At 41.9% G+C, this 24318-nt stretch overlaps 1 protein-coding gene across 2 annotated transcripts in view; it reads left to right on the top strand.

The window, feature by feature from the left end:
- Positions 1-24318, top strand: part of ndufs4 (NADH:ubiquinone oxidoreductase subunit S4) — a 66657-nt gene that overhangs the window by 8195 nt on the left and 34144 nt on the right. For both annotated transcript variants that reach the window (XM_061906181.1, XM_061906182.1), the window contains exon 2: positions 407-485. In XM_061906181.1, coding sequence (XP_061762165.1) covers positions 407-485 — 79 coding nt within the window. The remainder of the gene's footprint in view (positions 1-406; positions 486-24318) is intronic.

The raw sequence follows: 24318 nt of genomic DNA, 5'->3' as shown, positions 1-24318 counted from the left end.
GGATAGACGGATGGATGTTTTCTACATTGTACTGTAGCACATCCGTCGTTTTATTGCCATAGTGAGAAATGATTTCCCAAATACTTAAAACCCTTGGTTTTAATGCACTTTACTGACTATTTCCAATAGTATTAAGTAAGAGCTATAAAGGTGCGATGCACAAGGACAAAGACCCACACAGTCAGTCCTCGCTGGATAGTTGACTACAGCCAACGTGAACACGTCCTGTCATTAGGATGACAGCCGCACTCTGCCAGAAATTCACCAGACAGAACTAATAGGTGGCGGGGTTTTTTAGTTTTTTTTTCTGCAGCTTTTTCCCACCCACCGCTTTCTTCGAGACTACTCTGCTGCTTGTGTGCCGCGTCTTTCTGCTTTGTGTGTAACGCATATCTAATGGTTTTAGGTATACCAGCACATCAACACAGAGGCTGGCAGAGAAAGCAGGACAAGGCACGCAGCTTATTACGGTTGATGAGAAACTGGTAAGGATTCCTCCCTGTTACAACGTGACAAAACAATTTGATGTTTGTCTCGTCTCCACAAGGCTTTTATTTGGTGCCAAAGCAATTATGCTTTTGTGGAAAGAAGAAATTGTTGGACCCTCTTCTAGTCTGCTGCCACATTGACCTTGGAATCACTCAATTTGGAAACTGTGAAATGATGACAAACGCTATAATTATGCTCAAATGAATTTTTGCTAATGCGGCATGCTCAAGGTGAGGCAAAATGAAACTGACTGCAGTATTAAACACATTTGCAGATAGTTTTTTTAACAGTACATACAGGAAAAATGATAACCCTTAATTGAAAACAAGTCAAGGATGTGCTGTATTTCATAAAAATACAAAACCCAAAACCAATGAAGTTGGCATGTTGTGTAAATTAAAAAATACATGGGATTTTTCCGTCTAAAGTCGGAATTCCGTCTTTTTTAATCTCGGGGGGAAAAAATTTCGACCAATCAACTACGGCGTAATATTATTACGCCGTAGTTGATTGGTCGATATGTTCCTTGTTATGAATGATGACGTTATCACCGTCATTTTCCAAATGTAAACGATGTCGGTTCTCGAGAGAAAGGACGCTTCACGATTAAAAGAAATTGATAAACATGTCAAAAATAAGTTTCGATGGGACTGGATGGAAAGGGAAATCAGTGATACTGTTGGGAAGAAGGAAGTTATGACTTTGTTCGTCGTTTTATTCGGAAAATCGATCGTTCCGGAAAAGTTTTGTGCATGTGGTGTCATGATAATATTGACTATGGATCACGAGGTTTCAAGGCTTTGGAAGTACATGCGAAACGCCAAAAACATATAAAACAACTTGAAGCAAGGAAAACGAACTTTTCACTAGTTGGTACTTTTGGATGTCAACCGAAAGTGAGCAAACCTTACGGACTTCATCCTTTGTTTACATCGACAACTGTCGTAGACATCGAGAGGAAAGATCAATCAATCAATCAATCAATGTTTACTTATATAGCCCTAAATCACTAGTGTCTCAAAGGGCTGCACAAACCACCACGACATCCTCGGTAGGAAAACTCACACCCAGTGGGACATTGGTGACAATAATGACCCAGTGGGACGTCGGTGACAATGATGACTATGAGAACCTTAGAGAGGAGGAAAGCAATGGATGTCGAGCGGGTCTAACATGATACTGTGAAAGTTCAATCCACAATGGATACAACACAGTCGCGAGAGTCCAGTCCAAAGAGGATCCAAGACACAGCAGCGAGAGTCCCGTTCACAGCGGAGCCAGCAGGAAACCATCCCAAGCGTAGCAGCGAGAGTCCCGTTCACAGCGGAGCCAGCAGGAAACCATCCCAAGCGTAGGCGGACCAGCAGCGCAGAGATGTCCCCAGCCGATACACAGGCGAGCAGTACATGGCCACCGGATCGGACCGGACCCCCTCCACACGGGAGAGTGGGACATAGAAGAAAAAGAAAAGAAACGGCAGATCAACTGGTCTAAAAAGGGAGTCTATTTAAAGGCTAGAGTATACAAATGAGTTTTAAGATGAGACTTAAATGCTTCTACTGAGGTGGCATCGCGAACTGTTACCGGGAGGGCATTCCAGAGTACTGGAGCCCGAACGGAAAATGCTCTATAGCCCGCAGACTTTTTTTGGGCTTTGGGAATCACTAATAAGCCGGAGTCCTTTGAACGCAGATTTCTTGCCGGGACATATGGTACAATACAATCGGCAAGATAAGATGGAGCTAGACCGTGTAGTATTTTATACGTAAGTAGTAAAACCTTAAAGTCACATCTTAAGTGCACAGGAAGCCAGTGCAGGTGAGCCAGTACAGGCGTAATGTGATCAAACTTTCTTGTTCTTGTCAAAAGTCTAGCAGCCGCATTTTGTACCAACTGTAATCTTTTAATGCTAGACATGGGGAGACCCGAAAATAATACGTTACAGTAGTCGAGGCGAGACGTAACAAACGCATGGATAATGATCTCAGCGTCTTTAGTGGACAGAATGGAGCGAATTTTAGCGATATTACGGAGATGAAAGAAGGCCGTTTTAGTAACGCTTTTAATGTGTGCCTCAAAGGAGAGAGTTGGGTCGAAGATAACACCCAGATTCTTTACCGTGTCGCCTTGTTTAATTGTTTGGTTGTCAAATGTTAGAGTTGTATTATTAAATAGAGTTCGGTGTCTAGCAGGACCGATAATCAGCATTTCCGTTTTTTTGGCGTTGAGTTGCAAAAAGTTAGCGGACATCCATTGTTTAATTTCATTAAGACACGCCTCCAGCTGACTACAATCCGGCGTGTTGGTCAGCTTTAGGGGCATGTAGAGTTGGGTGTCATCAGCATAACAGTGAAAGCTAATACCGTATTTGCGTATGATGTCACCTAGCGGCAGCATGTAGATGCTGAAGAGTGCAGGGCCAAGGACCGAACCCTGGGGAACTCCACACGTTACCTTAACGTAGTCCGAGGTCACATTGTTATGGGAGACACACTGCATCCTATCAGTAAGATAAGAGTTAAACCAAGACAGGGCTAAGTCTGACATACCAATTCGTGTTTTGATACGTTCTAATAAAATATTATGATCGACGGTATCGAAAGCAGCGCTAAGATCGAGGAGCAGCAACATAGATGACGCATCAGAATCCATCGTTAGCAATAGATCATTAGTCATTTTTGCGAGGGCTGTCTCCGTGGAGTGATTTGCCCTGAAACCGGATTGAAAGGTTTCACATAGATTGTTAGACGCTAAGTGTTCATTTAACTGCTCCGCAACAATTTTTTCAAGGATTTTTGAAATAAAGGGAAGGTGAGACACCGGTCGGTAGTTTACCATGAGGTCAGGATCGAGGTTAGGTCTTTTAAGAAGAGGATGAATAACCGCTTTTTTGAATGCTAGGGGAACAGTGCCCGAGGAGAGTGATAAGTTTATAATATTTAGCACTGATGGACCTAATAATACAAAGAGCTCCTTGATCAGTTTCCCAGGAAGAGGGTCAAGTAAACATGTTGTCTGTTTTATTCCATTTACACGTTGTAACAATTCCTCTAATGTTATTTCCTCAAAACGAGAGAAAGTATTTTGGAGGGCAGTATCCGCCGTATATACAATCGTGTCAGTGTTAATAGAACCCCGTTGTAGCTGGGACGCATTGTCTTTAATCTCCTTTCTAATGACTTCAATTTTCTTACTAAAGAATTGCATAAAGTCATCAGCTGAGTGGGTTGAGCTACTGGAAGGAGTCCCTTGTTGGGTTAGCGATGCTACCGTACTAAACAAAAATTTAGGATCGTTTTTATTACGGTGGATGAGATTTGAGTAATATTTAGCTTTAGCTAAGGTAAGCATGCGTTTATAAGTTATTAAACCATCACTCCATGCTTGATGGTGCACCTCAAGTTTAGTCGTGCGCCATTTGCGTTCCAGCTTTCTACATAATAATTTCTGAGCTCTAGTGTCTTCTGTAAACCACGGGGTGCGCTTTTTTGGAGCCTTTTTTAACTTTAGCGGTGCTATGTTATCAATGGTTTCGCGCAGGGCGTCGTTAAAGTTGTTAGTGAGGTTATCAATAGAGCCCACATACTTTGGGAATGGTGCCATTACCGAGGGCAGTAGGTCAGCAAGAGTTGTCGTTGTGGCTGTATTAATGTTGCGGCTGCTATAGCAGTTATTATTATTATTAGTTTGACGAACATGCGTCTGAACCTCGAATTTTATAAGGTAATGATCAGACAATACTTTAGTATACGGGAGTATCGTAACTTTGGAAACGTTGATGCCCCTGACAAGCACTAGGTCTATCGTATTACCGTTGCGATGCGTGGGTTCATTTATTATTTGTGTGAGACCACAGCTATCAATTACAGTCTGGAGCGCTACGCACGGTGGGTCCGATGGGGTATTCATATGGATATTAAAGTCCCCCATTATGATTATATTATCGGCGTGTGTCACTAGATCAGCAACGAACTCTGAGAATTCATTAATAAAGTCCGAATAGGGCCCTGGGGGGCGGTAGATAACAGCCAGGTGTAGAGGCAGCGGTGTGACAGACCTCATAGTAAGCACCTCAAACGATTTATATTTATTATTTATGTTAGGACTAAGGTTAAAGTTTTCGTTGTATATTAGTGCAACCCCCCCACCCCTTTTGAGCGGACGGGCAATATGCGCATGTGTAAAGTTAGGAGGACATGCCTCATTTAGCGCAAAAAAGTCGTTTGGTTTAAGCCAGGTTTCGCTGAGACCGATGACGTTAAGATTGTTGTCTCTGATAATATCATTAACTAACAACGTTTTAGGAGACAATGATCTTATGTTTAAAAAACCTATATTATAGGTAGTGGGCTGTTTTAGGGAGTTTTTGATCAAATTATCCGTAGTAGCAATATTAATAATGTTGTGTTTATTATGCCCAGTGCATTTAGTATAGTTACGACCATATCTAGGAATTGATACGACAGGAATTTTCCGATTGTTTGATTGTTGCTTTGATAAACTGCACGCATCATGGTTAGCCACCTCAGTAACGGGGATTTTCCGATTGTTTGTTTGTTGCTTTGATAAACTGCACGCATCATAGTTAGCCACCTCAGTAAAACACATGTCCAACTCTGAAACACTCAAAGCAGAAAAAACTTGTTCTAATTTAACTGACTCCTTACCCAGACCAGTAGTCTCGCATTTTCCATCTAAATCCGTCCTCAGGGTGGAGGAAAGTGGTGTTCTGTGGGGATTAGCCTTCTGCTTTGTTTTTAGCCCCGCTCGGCATCCGCGTTTCCGATCACACCGCTGGCGTCTGCTCCGTAGACGGCCCCCGCTGCTACTATACTCCCCTGCTTCACAGGCCGCTGGATGTAGCCGCCGATGTATTCCCGTGCTAGTTAGCAAGTCTAGCACGCAAGTGTCTATCGGTCCAAAACGGCCCGATGTGTCCACATCCAGAAGTGTCTGGCGGTCGTACGTGATCACGGAGTGACCACGATGTGAGCCAGCCATTAAGTTTGTGGAATTGTCCGGTATTTCTGCCAAATGTTCCATCTTTAGCAGGAGCTCCTCGAGTGCGCAGCCCGTCCGGGCGCCGCCATCTTGGATAACAACATAAATGACCAGAGAAGTTTTGTGTAGGATAACAACATAAATGACCAGAGAAGTTTTGTGTAGGATAACAACATAAATGACCAGAGAAGACCGCAACATGTATGAACAGGTGCATGTCTTTGGAGGTGGGATCCACCCGAACAACTCACTTCAGTTGCAGACAGGGTAGTTAATAATGAGGTAAGCTAAAAAAATATTTGCTTGCGGAATACGCATGTTTGTTTTAAATATTAACCAATTATTGCTTTGCGAAATATAAATGGGTTTTCCCCCCCCAAAAAAGCCACGTGAAAATATATTATGAAATGACAGAAATTCAAAGAGTGGCATTATTGATTCCAGTTAACAATTTATTTGAAATAAATTTGCATATAATACTAGAGGCAGAAGTTGGCAGTGAAATCCAAAGAAGAAGCTACAAAAGCAGAGACCAAAAGGAAAATGCAGGCTGCTCAGAAATTTGCAAGGACAGCTCATGTTAGGGCTCTCCGAGCAAGTAAATGTGTGAAGTAGGGGTGTAACGGTACACAAAAATTTCGGTTCGGTACGGACGGCGTGGCGCAGTGGAAGAGTGGCCGTGCGCAACCCGAGGGTCACTGGTTCAAATCCCACCTAGAACCAACCTCGTCACGTCCGTTGTGTCCTGAGCAAGGCACTTCACCCTTGCTCCTGATGGGTGCTGGTTGGCGCCTTGCATGGCAGCTCCCTCCATCAGTGTGTGAATGTGTGTGTGAATGGGTAAATGTGGAAGTAGTGTCAAAGCGCTTGGAGTACCTTGAAGGTAGAAAAGCGCTATACAAGTACAACCCATTTATCATTTATTTATTACTTCGGTTTAGAGGTCACGGTTCGGTTCATTTCCGGTACAGTAAGAAAACAACAAAATATAAATTTTTTGGGTTATATATTTACCAAATTTGTAAACAATGGCTTTATCCTTTTAACATTGGGAACACTATAATAATTCTACCCACATTAATCAACATTAAACTGCCTCAAGTTGTTGCTTTGGTTAAACAAAATGACAAAACCTTTCTTCTAAATATAAAAAGTGCAACATTAAACAGTTTCAAGTCAACTCATCATGCTTAATTTATTAAAGCATTTGGGAAGCCTGTAGTTGACTTTCATTATACACACACACACGTGCACACACACACACACGCACGCACGCACACACAGCAAAATGAGCTAACGTAACGCTAAAAGCTAATAAGCGTTCACCTCAACCCAGAACTATGAGAGAGCTGAGCTGCAGTTTAAGTTTCTAAAAAGTCAACGGGCTCCTAGTGATGTTTGTAATAGTTGTGACTGGGAGGTGTTTTTTATAATTTGGGGAGTGTACGATGTCAGCTGCTCACCTGCTAAACACATATCTGCTCATCTCGATGCCGGAGCACTGACAACATGCGCTCTGAATACGCACTGCTGATTGGCTGTTACATCTCTCTGAATACGCACTGCTGATTGGCTTTGTATGTAACCAATCAGATGGTTGTGTGGGTGGGACAATGCTGGGTGCTCACTGCTCAGAGGCAGCTGCAGAGCAGCTTGTTAAGATTTAAGTTTACAAACTCGTTCGATACACCCTAGTACCAAACCAAAACCCCCGTACCGAAAAGGTTCAATACAAATACACGTACCGTTACACCCCTAGTGGGAAGTGAACTGAAGTAATGTGGTGATACTGTAAATCAACTGTAGATAATAACACTGATCAATGTGACACCTGTGGATGTGAAATGAACACAAGATGTAAATATTAGTGACTAAATACTGTTGGGACTGAACCATATACAGTGATTCATTAGGATAATTGAGGTATGTATGTTCTAATAATTATGTTTTCATGTCTTTAAACACTAAAATATTTTCTTCAAATGGTGCTGTCTTTGTTAATTTTAGCATGTTAGATTGGTGAAAAACCAGGAGCTTCGGGGGGCGTTGCCCCCCTTTTAGCAACCCACCAGGGCACCGCCCTGGACCTGGCTGGGGGCCTTCGTCCCCCATACCCCCGGAAATGTTTTCAGTCTTTTTCATTGTGGTCAAATCACATGCCTGATGAAAACAGAATACAATGATTGCAAATCCTTTTCAACCTATATTCAATTGAATAGAATGAAAAGACAAGATACTAACCGTTCGAACTGAAAAACTAAATTTTTTGCAAATATTTGCTAATTTGGAATTTCCTGACTGCAACATGTTTAAAAAAGGTGGCAAAAAAGACAGAGAAAGTTGCTCATCAAACACCTATTTAGAACATCCCACAGGTGAACAGGCTAATTGGGAACAGGTGGGTTCCATGATTGGGTATAAAAGCAGCTTCCAGGAAATGCTCAGTCATTCACAAACAAGAATGGGGCAAGGGTCACCACTTTGTGAACAAATGTTTGAGCAAATTGTTGAACAGTTTAAGAACATTTCTCAATGAGCTATTGCAAGGAATTTAGAGATTTCATCATCTACGGAACGTAATATCAAAAGTTCCAGAGAATCTGGAGAAATCATTGCATGTAAGCCCTAATATTACAGAACTTGGATCCCTCAGGCGGTACTGCATCAAAAAAATGACATCAGTGTGTAAAGAATATCACCACATGGGCTCAGGAACACTTCAGAAAACCACTGTCAGTAACTACAGTTTGTCGCTACATCTGTAAGTGCAAGTTAAAACTATACTATGCAAAGCGAAAGCCATTTATCAACAACACCCAAAAACGTAGCCGGCTTTGCTGTTCCCGAGCTCATCTAAAAGCCAAAAGTTCAAAAACCAGCATCTGTGATGGTTTGGGGGTGCATTACTGCCCAAGGCATGGGTAACTTCCACATCTGTGAAGGCACCATTAATGTTGAAAGGTGCCATCCTAGCCAAATTATCATGTATGCTCCTGCTTATTTAAGCAAGACAATGCCAAACCAGCGTGGCTTCATACTAAAAAACTGCGGGTACTAGACTGGCCTGCTTGTAGTCCAGACCTGTCTTCTATTGAAAATGTGTGGTGCAATAAAAAACCTAAAATACCACAGCGGAGAGCCTGGACTGTTAAACAACTTAAGCTGTACATCAAGCAAGAATGGGAAAGATTTCCACTGAAAAAAGCTTCAAAAATTGGTCTCCTCAGTTCCCAAATGTGTTGTTAAAAGGAAAGGTGAAGTAACAGTTGTAAAAATGCCCCCGTGTCAACATTTTTGCAATGTGTTGCTGCCATTAAATCCTAAACTAATGATTGTTTGCCAAATAAGTTTCTCAGTTCGAACATTAAATTTCTCGTTTTTGCAGTCTACTCAATTGAATACAGGGATGGGAATTTTCCGCGGACCCGCGAATTCCGCCGATTTTTGCGCCGCCGGTCATTTATATAATATTATGCCAATGTGTGAAGGTACCAGATTGGCTAGCTCTACAATCAGATGACGACATCAACCAATGAGGTTGCACCCGTCGTTTGCCGACAATATCTAGTCCCTGATCCTCAATTATTGTGAGCGTTTCTGAACTCGTATTCTTATAATAATATATTATATAATTCGTTGTAATAGAAGAGAACAAGATGGCGCCGGTGTGTCTGGTTCGCCGCTTGCCTCTGAGCACTACTGTCTGTTTTGTGGTTATTTTGACGTGTGTTTTGAGGACCATCGACTCACTTCTAGTGTATGAACCCCAGGAGTTGTTGAGGATAGGGGAGTCAGTACGGTCATGTGAACTTTACAATGCAAGAGACTCGGATTCATTTTTCCGTGCTAATGCTAACCTACCCGAGTGCTTCCGTCGGGTGGACACAACGCTGCCCAGGAAGCGGAAACGCCAAAGAGTGCGATCCGGCCGACTGGTAAAAGTAATAGCTTGGTTGGCACTTCCTGACGCGGTGAAGATCTCTGCACTTCCCCTGGAGTACAGCAACTGTTTTGGTCGCTATTTGTCGCGGCGGGCGCTTCGACTGGTCGGCGGGACAGCGGGAGTATCTCTGCGCACTGCGCCCTCTTCGCTCATCTCACCGGGGCTCAGATGGCGTGTCCCTGGCTAATCTTCGGCCTCAGTGCTTATATTGCAAAGACATTGTGAACTATGGATCTCGGGGAAAGGTGGCACTCTTTGACCACGCAAAATCGACAAGGCATCTAAGTAAATTGAGTTCACGGAGAAGTAATTTTTCACTGGGATCTGCCTTCAAGCTGAAGTCAAACATCGTCACAAATGCAGCCTCAAATCAACACCTCCGACTCGGCTCCACTCACACCAATCTATGACAGATGAGTCCATTCAGAGGTACAATACACGATCTTATGTGTTTCAAAATTTTTATATTTTGAATTCTGGTTAATCCATTTGTAGGCCTATTTTCGTCTAGAATCCAAAAGTGTGCAAGAATTTGATATGTGTAAACTTGTATACATACATTTCATAACATGATACATTTTTATGAAATATTTCCTAATAAATGTGAACATTTGGTCAGGAGAATATTGTTACATTTTGACTCAAAATAGCAGGAAATGCATCCTAAGCTAACATAGCTCTGTGGCCTTCCACAAAGCGGTGTTTTAGGATTAAAACATTTTCAGCTGATTTTGTAAATCTTCATTCCCATCCCTGTGAATATAAGTTGAAAAGCATTTGCAAATCTTTGTATTCTGTTTTTATTTACGAATTACACAATGTGGCAACTTTACTGGATTTGGGTTTTGTAAATACACCCCTCACATTTGTTACCATTTTCTATTCTCAAGGGACAATACTCATCCAAAGAGGTTCATTAGGTCTTCAAAAAATTATGCAATTTTGTTATATTTTTTATAGCCAGACATGTTTATTTCCATACCTGGCGGTTTCGCCACAACTGTTGCCTTCCTCAGAGGTTGCCATGTGATGTTCCTCTGAGGAAGGCAACGGGTACAGAAAAAACACAGGATTGGCTATAAGAATAACAACATCGGACAGTACTCAGTGTTTTCCATAGGTTTACAGCTTTTAGGGCATGTGGGCACAAACATGCGCACTTTGTAAAACATTTAAAAGCTATCAGTAAATGGCTTCCGGTTGTATCTGACCCTATAATAAACATAACATGCGGTGTGTATACAATAGAGGTGGGAAAAGTGATAGATTCTCCGATGCATTATGATTCCATTCAATCAATGGACAAATGTACAGATGTCGATGTTGATTATTGACATGTGAACTATTCAAGATTATTATTGTCAAATGCTTACAAATTGTGTGTGTGTGTGTGTGTGTGTGTGTGTGTGAGAGCTTTTGACTATGTATAATAACTAGGGCTATCAAATTATACATTTTTTAATCAGACTCAAACTATTATTTGATCGCATAAATACAATTTGCTAAAAGAAAATACTCCAATATTTGGATACAAACACACTTTGGTAGTCAGAATGTCATACAGGAACATCTTTCAAATGTTTTACTGATTTGCAAGTCATGATTTGCTCAAAACTTTGTGACAGTAAGTATAGTAAGAATTAAGTGCGCATTCTAAAAGTTTTTGCAGTAATATTGCAAACAAGGTACAGTTACTAATCAATATTGTAGTAAACACACTTATAAACACCTTAACATAGTGCACCGTTTATATTTGCATTTACTCCTCCTTAGTTTAAACAGTTGTTGAAACAAGACAGCAAGGTGGTACGTGTGCCTCACAATTTTTGTGCATGATGTAATAACTAAGATGACATATCAAAACAACACTAAATTAAAGTGCACTTTTTGTGCGAACATTATTAAATTCTGGTTGTTGACTAATGTTTTCGTATGGTGTGGATCTGGAAATGGTTGCTTTGACATTTTGTGGGTGTGGCACCGAACGGAGATGTTGACATGCAGAGTTTCAAGCACTTTTTTTTTTTCTCTAGCAGGTGACTTTTCAAATGCTACAAATTAGCAGTAGGGTCTACTTTTTGTGATAACGCTTTTGCCGCATACTTGTTCAACATCTTCCCGCTTGAAGCCAAACCACCGCCAGACGATGGACCCCGTGCTGTTTTTCTTAGGAATTAATTTTTGCTTCATTTGTTACCAGATTCGCAACTTCTTTCTCTCGTATTACCACTCACACCACTCCGATAGCAACACAGCTAATGTTACCCATGCTGCTACCCCTCTGCTCAACGAAGGCGTATGACACGACAGTATGTGACGTATGTAAGAAGGTGCGCTTGTTTTACGTCTCTGTGAGAAGGAGAGACAAGGAAGAGGGAATAAAGCCTGTAGTGTAATGCCCGCAGCTAAAAGCAACTGCCTGAGAACGTATACTCGAATATCACGATATAGTCATTTTGTATATCGCACAGAGACAAACCCGCGATATATCGAGTATATTTGATATATCACCCAGCCCTACCTTGAAGGTAGAAAAGCGCTATGCAAGTATAACCCATTTACCATTTAGTAAATAAAATGGAGGGATGGATGAAACAAACAAGCTTGTTTAACTTTTTCAGATGATCTCCGGCCGTTCAATCAATCACAACTGGACTGCTTGGTTTGTCTTGGAAGAGGTTTCGCCGTTCATCCTTGTAGGCTTCATCAGTTCATGCTCATAGACTTAGATTGGTTAGATCTGGTCCAGCAGTTGGCGCCAAAACCCCAAATGACTTGGGGAGCACGGCGTGGCGAAGTTGGTAGAGTAAGGGTTAGTGGTTCAATCCCCACCTTCTACCATCCTAGTCACGTCCGTTGTGTCCTTGGGCAAGACAATTCACCCTTGCTCCTGATGGGTCCTGGTGAGCGCCTTGCATGGCAGCTCCCGCTGTCAGTGTGTGAATGGGCGAATGTGGAAATACTGTCAAAGCGCTTTGGGCTCCTTAAAAAGAGGTAGAAAAGCGCTATACAAGTACAACCCATTTACCATTTACCACTTGGGGAACTTTGGCAAAACCTCTTCCAAAACAAACCAGGCAGTCCAGTTGCGATCGATTGAACGGCCTGAGATGAAAATGACCTTGATGAATGAAAACCTTCGTAGAACTTTCTCAGATGACTATGATGATCTCTTTTTTTGGTACAATGCGACCCCAGCTCCTTGTGATTACTTACAGATGTCCAATGTTCTTCAGCGATCAAAAACATTTTTACATTGAGCCCATAGTTGCTCTTGTTTGTGTTGTACAGTTGGTTTATCCTTGCTGTAATTATCCTTCTCCAAGGTATCAGATTAGGTATCAGCAGTGGTGATATGAATGGCATCTTCTTGCAGGACTTGTTCTTTACAGATGTTCAGTGTTTTACATGCGGTGGCTGTCCGTTTAGTAAAGGCATATGTTGAATTTAACTGCGGTACTTTTGTTCACAACATCAATGCAGGTAAACTGCCAGCATACTTTCGATGAGTTATTCATGCTAGTGGCACCATCCTCAAGCACATGATTTAAATTTTGCCTGTCTTTGCTTTTAAATGGACACAAGTTAAGTAGCATAGTTACAGTATAGATAAATATTCTTGAATGAATTTGTCATCTTTGTTGTGAGTTAGCACTTGCTGAAAAAATAACTCAAGCGGAATTTAAAAGTTAATGGCTAAAGTAGAGCTGATTAGTCCACTAATTATTAAGATAGTATCAAAATAGTTGCAGCCCTAGTTATTAACTTGCAAATTAAGATTTTTAAGATGCTACAATCCCTGATATCACGTCAACATCTGTGCTTTTTATTCGGCTTGTGGACAACAGATAGTTATCAGTTTTGTAGAAGTACTTTGGGAACCGTTCATTGTAGTATGAGACAAATGTTCTTGTTTTTTTTTGCATTTCATACACATTAATTCAGTTTTGGCAACTTTCCACCTTTAATAGTAGAAGTTTTTTGGCCAATTCCGTGATTCCATCTGCCACGCTAACACAAAGATAAAACATTACCCAAACAATCCACGCTTACCAAACTGTGTCAGGTCAACCAAACCCATCACATGTTTTTCATAAACCGCTCCTTCACTTAAGTTTGAACATGGAACAGATGATTTCCGACAGTAAAAATAGAGTTGGAGAACAGCAACAGATTCTGTTCATCATTCCGGTTGCGCTGTAGGGGCGATAGCAGAGAACTAGGGACTTTGGTTGGAGTGGGAGTCTGTGGACTTATTTTTTGGGGTTTGTTGGGACGGAGAGCTAGAAAAGGGGGGTGCTGTGCCGTGCTGTGTGTGTGGGCAGCGTCATTGTGCTTTTTTTTTTTCCCGCAGCAAAGCTGACCGTACTGGCAGACAAATCTTTGGCTGGGTGAAGTGTCTGTCTCTGTCCTCTCAGTAGGGGCTACTGAGAGCAACAGCCGTGAGGAGGAAAAAAATGGGCCTAAAAAAATGAAGAAGAGGGGGCTTTGATGGTAAAAGAAAAGAAGAAAAAAAAAAGATTGTTAGACACCACAAGATTTACAATAACAGACAGTGGCCACTTCAGTGTTGTCGGCCATAGACGTTCCTTTGTGGACCAGCTGTTGCTAGCGACAGTGTGGAGAACTCCCAACGCTCACTCAGACAGGCCCAGAAAAGAGGACCTACAGCGGTCCCTGTTTCACATGGAAGAGGCCAGTGAGAGCACTCTCCCTTTTTTGCATTCAATCAGGGTTTCCCGCAGTGCTTTGTTGTTAAGGCGCCGCCTAAACTAAAGTCTTAACAAACTGCTCCGCTTCGTTTTGCATCTTTCTCTGTCAGTACTCTCTGCAGAACCCAGCATTGTCCCACCCACAGAACCATCTGATTGGTTACACGCAGAGCGGTAACAGCCAATCAGCAGTGCGTATTCAGAGCGCATGTAACAGCCAATCAGCAGTGCGTATTCAGAGTGCATGTAACAGCCAATCAGCAGTGCGTATTCAGAGCGCATGTAACAGCCAATCAGCAGTGCGTATTCAGAGTGCATGTAACAGCCAATCAGCAGTTCGTATTCAGAGCGCATGGAGTCTGTGCTACAGCGTCGTGATGAGCAGATAGGTGTTTAGCAGGTAAGCATCAAGCAGCGGACTCTTCCCAAATTATAATAAACACCTCCCAGTCAGCTTACTTGTAACATCACTATGAGCTCGTTGAAATTCTAGAAACATAAACGGCAGCTCAGCTCGCTCGCTGTCCTTGAGATGAAGGCTAATTAGTTTCTAGCCTAACGTTAGCTCATTTTGCGGTGTTTGTGCGTGTGTGTGTTACGGACAGCAAAGCTCTGTCTGTCAGTTATTTCACTTTACCTTTTTATGTGTTGATTAAGCTGTGTTGCAGCAGCAAAAAAGGTCTTATGTTTAATGAAGAGTTTCTGTCTCTGATAGTTGATGATGTAATGTAACTGCATCATAAAGCCTACATGAACTCCATGGTGTCCGGGGATGAATAGTCTCTCCTATTGCTATTGTACTATTTTTTCAGCTATAGTTACATTAATCAGTAATGTAGCAGCCTAGTTTTGAATGGCAGGGTCCCTGATATCACATGTTGATAAAAATATAAAATTTACTTTATAAAAATCAACTACAGGCTTCCCAAATGCTGTAATAAATTAAGCATGATGAGTTGAGCATATGTCAGCATGTGGCATAACAATAACATACTTAGTACCGTATTTTTCGGAGTATAAGTCGCACCTGCCGAAAATGCATAATAAAGAAGGGAAAAAACATACATAAGTCGCACTGGAGTATAAGTCGTATTTTTTGGGGAAATGTATTTGATAAAACCCAACACCAAGAATAGACATTTGAAAGGCAATTTAAAATAAATAAACAATAGTGAACAACAGGCTGAATAAGTGTACGTTATATGACGCATAAATAACCAACTGAAAACGTGCCTGGCATGTTAACGTAACATATTATGGTAAGAGTCATTAGAGTCATTCAAATAACTATAACATATAGAACATGCTATACTTTTACCAAACAATCTGTCACTCCTAATCGCTAAATCCCATGAAATCTTATAAGTCTAGTCTCTTATGTGAATGAGCTAAATAATATTATTTGATATTTTACGGTAATGTGTTAATAATTTCACACATAAGTCACTCCTGAGTATAAGTCGCACCCCTGACCAAACTATGAAAAAAACTGCAACTTATTGTCCAAAAAATACTGTATCTCAGGTAACTGGTACTGTTTTGTTTTTACTTTATGGAAAAAATATATAGGTATATATCGTATCAAATGGAGCGGAAAACACAACAAAAATGTTAGTCTTCTTTACGCGACAAAGACTTCACCTCAGTCCGTAGTCTATTGCCCCCCAGGCTATTTGGTGGCAGCGACGAGGTAGAGACGTGATTGCGACCGGTCGAGTTACACCGATCCTTACACCCACCCAGCCCCTACCCCAGTCTGTCCGCCAGAAAGACACCACCTTAACTAACACATTTTCTGGGGGAAACACTGTACGTGTAAAAAACTTCCTCGTCGGACCAATCAAACCAAATATGTTTGAGAAGTTATGTCATAATGAGCAGACTGACGAGAAGGTGTGGTGTGTCGCCAACATTTCTGAATAACCTCATTTAGATGAGGTTGCATTTTGGCCCGGGAAAACAATCTTTTTGAATTGCCGCCAAATGTCTCGTGACATTCAGTATCTTGCTCATTGATTTAGTCTGACCAAAATAATGCAAAGCTTGCATCTGCACTTTGTCTAATGCTCATCTCCATTACAGACGGGGTGTGGGTGGGGCTTCTTTGCTTAAGATTTACCACAGCTCAAAGACTATTTAAGTTTGAAATTTTCAATGAACAAAAACTAATGCCAAATATGTTTCTATTCTACATGCTGCAAGAAGAAAAAGCATACAGTATTAGGTAGGGGTGTAACGGTACACAAAAATTTCGGTTCGGTACGTACCTCGGTTTAGAGGTCACAGTTCGGTTCATTTTCAGTACAGAAAGAAAACAACAAAATATAATTTTTTTGGTTATTTATTTACCAAATTTGTAAACAATGGCTTTATCCTTTTAACATTATATTATTTAACATAATTCTGCCACGTTAACCCACAATAAACTGCCTCAAGTTGTTGCTTTGATTAAATAAAATGACAAAACATTCCGCCCGATTGTAGCTGAGATAGGCGCCAGCGCCCCCCGCGACCCCGAAAGGGAATAAGCGGTAGAAAATGGATGGATGGAACATTTCTTCTACAGATAAAAAGGGCAACATTAAACAGTTTCAAGTCAACTCATCAGGCTTAATTTATTACAGCATTGGGGAAGCCTGTAGTTGACTTTTATTATGTAAATGTTATATTTTTATCAACATGTGATAGCATGGATCCTGCCATTCAAAACTAGGCTGCTACATTACTAATGGTTAATGTAACTATAGCTGAAAAAATAGTACAACAGAAATAGGAGAGACTATTCATCCCAGTACACCATGGAGTTCAATGAAATAACAGCCAGACAGGGCTTTGCTGCCCCTAACACGCACGCACGCACACACACACACACACACACGCTCACACACACACAGAAAAATGAGCTAACGTTACGCTAAAAGCTTATTAGCCTTCACCTCAAGCCAGAACTGCGAGCAAGCTAAGCTGCAGTTTAAGTTTCGAGAAAGTTAACGGGCTCATAGTGATGTTTAGAAACTAGTTGACTTGGAAGTGTTTGGTATAATTTCGGGGGAATCCGCTGCTCTCCTGCTAAACAAATATCTGCTCGACGCTGAAGCATTGACTCCATGCGCTCTGAATACGCACTGCTGATTGGCTTTGTATGTAACCAATCAGATGGTTGTTTGGGTGGTACAAATGCTTGCTGCTGAGACAGAAGCAGAAAGCAGAGCAGCTTGTAAAGACTTACAAACTCGTTCGGTACGCCCGCGTGCCGAACCGAAACCCCCGTACCGAAACGGTTCAATAGAAATACACATACCGTTACACCACTAGTATTAGGTAGGGCTGCAACTCAAGACTCTATTAATAGTTGACTCATCATTGACTATCTTAACGATTAGTTAACTAATCGGATTATAAAGGGTACACATTTTGAAGGGCTTTTATCAAGCCTTCGAGTTTTAAGTTCAGCTCGATATTTTGCTGGTTAGCCCATCTTAAAATACAGATGACTACTGTAATTCCTAGGCAATAGGGCACACCTGTTTTTAAGCCATAGCAACCTGATTTTTTGACACATTTTATGTTGGACATGTATTGGGCGCATGCGTCTATTAGCAGCAGGTGTACACATTGCAACATGAAATGTTTACACAATGTTAATTCACACATTTGACAGAAGACAGTGCCTTTTTAGATGTTGGAGTTGAGGAGACTCAGGGTTGTTTTGTCCCGCAGTGTGGGGGCAGCCCCAATCACTTTGCCCGTCAGCGGGTAGAACTAGGGTAGTGCAGCCAAATGGACAGCAAGGAGGAAGTGTTAGTTGTCATGCCAATGGCATAGTCTGTGGTTTTAATGTTAATGAGCTTTATTTGTTCATGCCTGTCTCTGATTGCTGGGTTGCATATGATGTCATGTCCGTTTTTTTTTCTTCGCGGCTTAATTTACATGATGGTCAAGCAGCTCGAGTGTAGCATTGAAACAAGTGAGTGTGAGTGTTTAGTTTTAACAGAAAATGCGATAATGCTGTTCTGTTTTTGGGTCTTTCTATCGTTCAAATAGACACAGTGTTGGCGTTAACGCCCTTCTTGTGTCTTTTTACGCATTGTAATCAGAAAGGGCTTGCAATTCCAGATGCCCGCAAGTCCCCCGACGCAGATTTAAAACATTTTTTTGTTCCCTGCTTTGTTTGTTTTTCTCATATGATCGATTATCGCCTTCCACCTGTGTTTACCATGAATTGATTAACGTGGATCCCGACTTAAAGAAGTTAATAACCTATTCGGGTGTTACCATTTAGTGGTCAATTGTACGGAATATGTACTGAACTGTGCAATCTACTAATAAAAGTATCAATCAATCAATCAAAGTTTTTTTGTGTTTATATTTTCTGGATGAAATTTCCGTCCCCGTTTTTTGCATTTTTATTGGTCGTAAATTTTGATTCGCCGAAAGTTTTATCCATGACAAATACCGCCTCATTTTGCACTCCAACAACTATATCACGAGGGTCTGTCAAAAGAAAAGCTTCATGGTAAACACTAAGGTGACTGTAAAGTCAACCTTTTTAACTTCATCCTATGCCATGTATCCAGTAAATGACTTGTTTTGGTCTTTGTGAGTCCATGGAAAATTCACTTTTATCACCCGCTGAAGGTTCATTGTTCGAGGATGGAGACAGGCTAGGTGTTAGCGTCAAGCTAAACAGCACCCGACCAGACTCCTCTGAATATGTTCCTTTTGAAGTGTTAATGTGCGAGGAGTGTTCAAAAGTAGTCTCTTGGAAAAGTGGCTGACAAGTTAGCAAGTGTCACTCGCATCGCTGACAGTGATGTCATTACCATCATAGTTTACTAAAGCAGAGATGCCTACTGCATTATGATAAACGCGCATGCGTCGCCAGGCTCTGCTTTTTATCGATAGACTTATCAGATTTAATTTCTTATTATCTTTAACAAGGGTGTCAAAAATGTGGCCTGGAGGCCATTTGCGGCCCGCAGCTAATGTTTTAAAGGCCCATGGCACATTGTGAAAATACTATGAAAATATACAAAACCATAATAAAAGTGGAACTAAAAAAGCTTACAGGTGAAATTTAATTGAGAAAAAGTTGCAATGTTGACTAATAAAACAAAGCTGTTTTTTTTCTTTAAAACTGTCATTTCTCTCCCCAAATTTTTTTTAATCGAAATCAATGTTTTTATGTATTTTTGACCTATGCAAGGCTCCCATTACTTCACATCAAATATTCCACTTTGAAAAATATTTTTTGTGGAAGATTATGCATATTTTGTGTATTTGCCATAAAAACAGTGTTTACTTTGACTAAAAAGGCAGAAAACAAACAAACACAACAACAACAAAAAATTGACGGATAGATCTGAAGTTGATGTAAAATCTAGAGATTTAAGTGTTAAATAAATAGTGTATGTATGCCCTGGCACTTGATTATCATAATTTCATGACCCAAGCAAAAAACTTTGTACACTTTTGTACTGAAATAAATACACTCACAACTTATCAAATACGATTATAGAAAAAACTACCGGCAGCAGTAATGTTAAGATCAATTAGCTAATTAATTTAAAACCTCTTCTCACTCCTGCGCTTACCAAAGGCATGCGGTAAAAGTAAGCATGCGCTAATTATTTTAAAACCTCTTCTCACTTTGGCACTTACCAAAGGCATGCAGTAAAAATTTGAGTGTGATGTAAGGATACCATCATGAAAAGCACAATTAATAAAAACGTTATCATGGTTATTATTTTCAGCATTGAAGGCTTAGAATAACCTACAATCGAATATTCAACTTAAAACTCTTGTTACATTAAATTAGTTTAAAGTTTCTGTGAAAGGATTGCAGTCTACATTGTTTGTATGCACATGTGTCATATGAGCAAGTTTTAATGTTGTAAATGTGATGTTTTATGTGTTTACTGTTTTTAATGTAACCTTGCTGCTGCCCTGTTGGTCAGGTCTCCCTTGGAAAAGAGATCTTTGATCTCAATAGGATTTTACCTGGTTAAATAAAGGCTAAATGAAAAATAAATGAAAAATGGTCTTACCTTTACTTATAAATGAAATCCATGCCAGCTCCTTCTGATCAAAATCATCGATAACTTGTTTATCTTTCTTCAGTTTTAAAAGTCTCTCTGTCTCGATGGAGATCTTCCTTTATTACCTCCTGCCATGATTGAAAGTCCAGTTTAGAAAACTGCTATAAGACCGCTGCTATCAGTTAGCTCGGGTGCGGGCGATGACAGAGTTTTCCTCGAACAACTCCCCCCCCCGTTCTGCTCCGTGAGTGTTCTCTTTATCCCACCGTTGCCAACATGAATGTTATTGTATAAATAATACACTGGGTATTTAGGACTGGAACATGCTTTATTTCAGCCCGGTTGTTTACAAAGCCAGCAAAGGTCCGTCGTGCACCCGCCGCGTCATATCTGTCCCAGCACAATCCCGTCACTCATTTAACTTCTTCTGCAGCCGAATAGTCGCAAGAAGGATCACTAGCGCCCTCTACCACCAGGAGGCGGGAGTCATTTAATGACTAATATTTAACAGATGCAGCTATGGTATTGTGACTGTCTCAAGCCGTCGTTTTGCTGGTTCCCAGGACCATCAAGGAAGGACATGGCTTTAGCAGTTTGACTTTGTTTATTTTTCAATAAAACATCAGTCCAGGTCGCTCTTCCGCTCATCCTCTCCGTTCGCTCGCCGCCATCTTGGGCAGGGCACGCTGCCTGTCTGTCGGACCATCGGCTCCATAGGTATATTAATAAAACATAGCTGCTTACTGTTCTTTTTAGCATACCGGTATTCAATAGCTAGGACCTTAAATCCTACTGAATAGCTATCAATCTTCTTCCCTTTATGCGATTTCAAATTATTGAAATCAGCCTCCTCCATTTTGAAAATGATGACAGGGGAAATGTCACTCGTGACGTCACAAATTTGACCAGGCGGTAATACTAAGCATGCGCTAATTATTTCGCGAAGCGAGTTTGACCCGACAGTAATTCAAGGCAGGCGCATACTATATGCCCAGCGGCAATTCAAGGAAATACGGTAAGTAACGTTTATGACAACCTTTTTCCAAAACACAATATAGAATGTGAGATACAACAGGATAATGCATACATTTAGAATTTGTTTTCAAAACGCCTACAAAAAAGTGGAACCCCAAAAATTTACTGACTGCCCGGTCCGCCAGCGCCTGCAGTATCTGGCACCACTGGCGGGCCTCCTCGAACTGCTAGTGGCTGTTCGCTGCCAGCATATCTGCGAGAGCCGTCAGGGGGTCGTCCTCTCCCGTCTCCGGTGGTCCAGCCAAGTTGGGCGCCAAATTGTGGAGGTCTTGCTCCTCCGGGTTCTTCAGACCACCAAGAATGGACATGACAGCCTCGTTTATCGTTGTGAACAATAATTTATTTTTCAATAAACAGTTCTTTTCAGCCATCATTTTGTCGCAGTTATTCTGCTGCCTTTAACAGAGAGACTTAGACTTAGACTTAGACTTAGACTTCCTTTTTATTGTCATTCAAATTTGAACTTTACAGTTTAAATAAGAATGAAATTTCATTGCATTAGCTCATGGTAGTGCAGGATAAAAAAAAGCAATAAGGTGCAGATAAATATATAGATTACTGTACAGATAAATATATTGCACTGTTGCATATGCATCCAGGTTTATGGATGTATGTTATATTGTCTTTTTATTCCAGCGAGTTAATCCATTTTGGGGGGAATTGAGGGGATAGTTATGATGCGTTCAAGAGTCTTACGGCCTGAAGAGAAGAAGCTGTTACAGAACCTGGAGGTTCTTCTTCGGAGGCTGCGGAACCTCTTCTTAGAGTCCAGCAGTGAAAACAGTCCTTGGTGGGGGTGAGAGGAGTCTTTGCAGATTTTCTGAGCCCTGGTCAGGCAGCGTTTTTTTGCGATCTCCTGAAATGGAGGAAGAGGAGTCCTGATAATCTTTTCCGCCGTCCTCACCACTCTCTGGAGAGACTTCCAGTCTGAGACATTGCAGGCTCCAGTCCAGACAGAGATGCTGTTGGTCAGTAGGCTCTCTTTTGTGCCTCTGTAGAATTTGGTTAGAATGGGGGGAGGTAGCTGTGCTCTTTTCATCCAACGCAAAAAGAAACTTGGTGCTGCTTACCATCTCCACCGTTGTGCCGTTGATGAAGAGTGGAGCGTGGCTGGACTGGTGCTTCCTGAAGTCAACGTTGATCTCCTATGTCTTGTCGACGTTCAGATCCAGGTTGTTGGTTCTGCACCAGTTAACCAAATGTTTCACCTCCTCCCTGTAGTCCATGTCGTTGTTGTCACGGATGAGGCCCATTACTGTCGTGTCGTCCGCATACTTCACAATGTGGTTTGTAGTGGACCTGGCGCAGCAGCCCTGGGTCATCAATGTGAACAGCAGCGGACTCAGGACGCAACCCTGGGTTGAGCCGGTGCTCAGGGAGATGGCACTGGAGGTGTTGTTGCCCACTCTCACAGACTGGGGTCTGTCTGTAAGGAAGTTGCATAGGGTGGGTACTGAATCCAAGGGAGGCCATTTTTTTCACCAAATGCTGCGGGATGATTGTGTTGAATGCTGAGCTGAAGTCCAGAAACAAAATCTGCACGTGTGTGTCCTTTCCTTCCAGATGTTCTAAGTTTAGGTAGAGTGCAGAGGAGAAGGCGTCCTCTGTGGAGCGGTTTGGGTGATAAGCGAACTGGTATGGGTCAAATGTGGGGGGGGAGTCTTTACCAGCCTCTCTAAGCGCTTCATTATGATGGGGATGAGTACCACGGGGCGATAATCATTGAGGGAGGAGATTGTGGGTTTTTTTGGCACTGGAATGATTATGGCCGTCTTAAAACTTGATGGTACCAAAGCCTGGGTCAGCGAGATGTTGAAGATGTCTGTGAGAACCCCCGCCAGCTGGTCTGCACACCCTTCAAGCACCTTGCCCGGAATCAGGTCCCGGTGCTTTCGGGGGGTTCACTCCCCTCAGGGTTTTCAGGAAATCCGCTGTGTCCAGGTTGAGCGGCTGCTCATCAGGGCAAGGGATGGATTTTCTCGCCGAAGTGGTGTTAAGTGCCTCAAACCTCGCAAAGTAGTTGTTTAGGTCATTTAGGAAGCTGATACTGTTGTTACAGGGACGGGGCACGGCTTCATAGTCCGTGATGACCTGTATGCCCTGCCACATTCGTCTAGTGTTTGTAGGGTTCTCGAATAAGTCCTACACTTTCTGACTGTGAGCACGCTTTGCAACCTTAATGGCCCGGTTCAGGTTAGCGCTGGCTGTTTTTAATGCTACCATGTCGCCAGACTTAAACGCCTTGTTCCGAGCCTTTAGCATTGCACGTACCTCACTGTTCATCCAGGATTTCTCGTTGGCCCGTTTGGGGATGTTCTTGATCCAACTAACATACTCCATGCACTTCTGAATGTATGCGGACACAGACTCTGCATACTCCTCCACACGTGTTGGGATTATCGGTGACGGCTTCTTTGAACATGTCTCTCGGCTTCTTTGAACATGTCCCAGTCTGTGGTTTCAAAGCAGTCTTGTATGCTTCCATTGCTCCCTCTGGCCAGGTCCTCACCTGCTTCACTGTAGCTTGCTTCCTGGTCAGCAGGGGCTTGTATGCAAGAATTAGCATCACAGATAGATGATCTGAGGAGTCAAGGTGGGGGCGGTGCGGCTTTAAACGCGTGTTTAATATTGCTGAACACCATGTCCAATGTGCTTCCACCCCTGGTTGCAAAATTCACATATTGATGGAAATGAGAAAACACAGTTTTCATGTTAGCTTGGTTAAAATCCCCTGCCACCATGAAAACTCCCTCTGGATGTGTAGATTGCAGTTCATTGATGGACCAGTACAAAGCATTCAAAGCTTCTTTGGTGTTAGCACTGGGGGGATTTGTACACTGCTGTGAAGATCATAGCACTGAATTCTCGGGGTAAAAAAAATGGCCTGCATTTTACAGTTAATATTTCTACATCGGGAGAGCAGTGACATGAGACTATCTTCCCGTTGTTGCACCAGTTGTAATTGATGTATATACAAACACCACCTCCTCGGGATTTACCAGTGAGAGTGCTGCTCCTGTCCGACCGAAAAATAGTTAGCCCTTCGATGCTAACTGCCTCGTCCAGAACGGATGGTTTCAGCCACGTTTCTGTGAGAAAT

The sequence above is a fragment of the Nerophis ophidion genome, linkage group LG07 (assembly GCF_033978795.1).
Source record: "Nerophis ophidion isolate RoL-2023_Sa linkage group LG07, RoL_Noph_v1.0, whole genome shotgun sequence".
Taxonomy (NCBI): Eukaryota; Metazoa; Chordata; class Actinopteri; order Syngnathiformes; family Syngnathidae; genus Nerophis; species Nerophis ophidion.
This window is presented reverse-complemented; position numbering and strand designations above follow the sequence as displayed.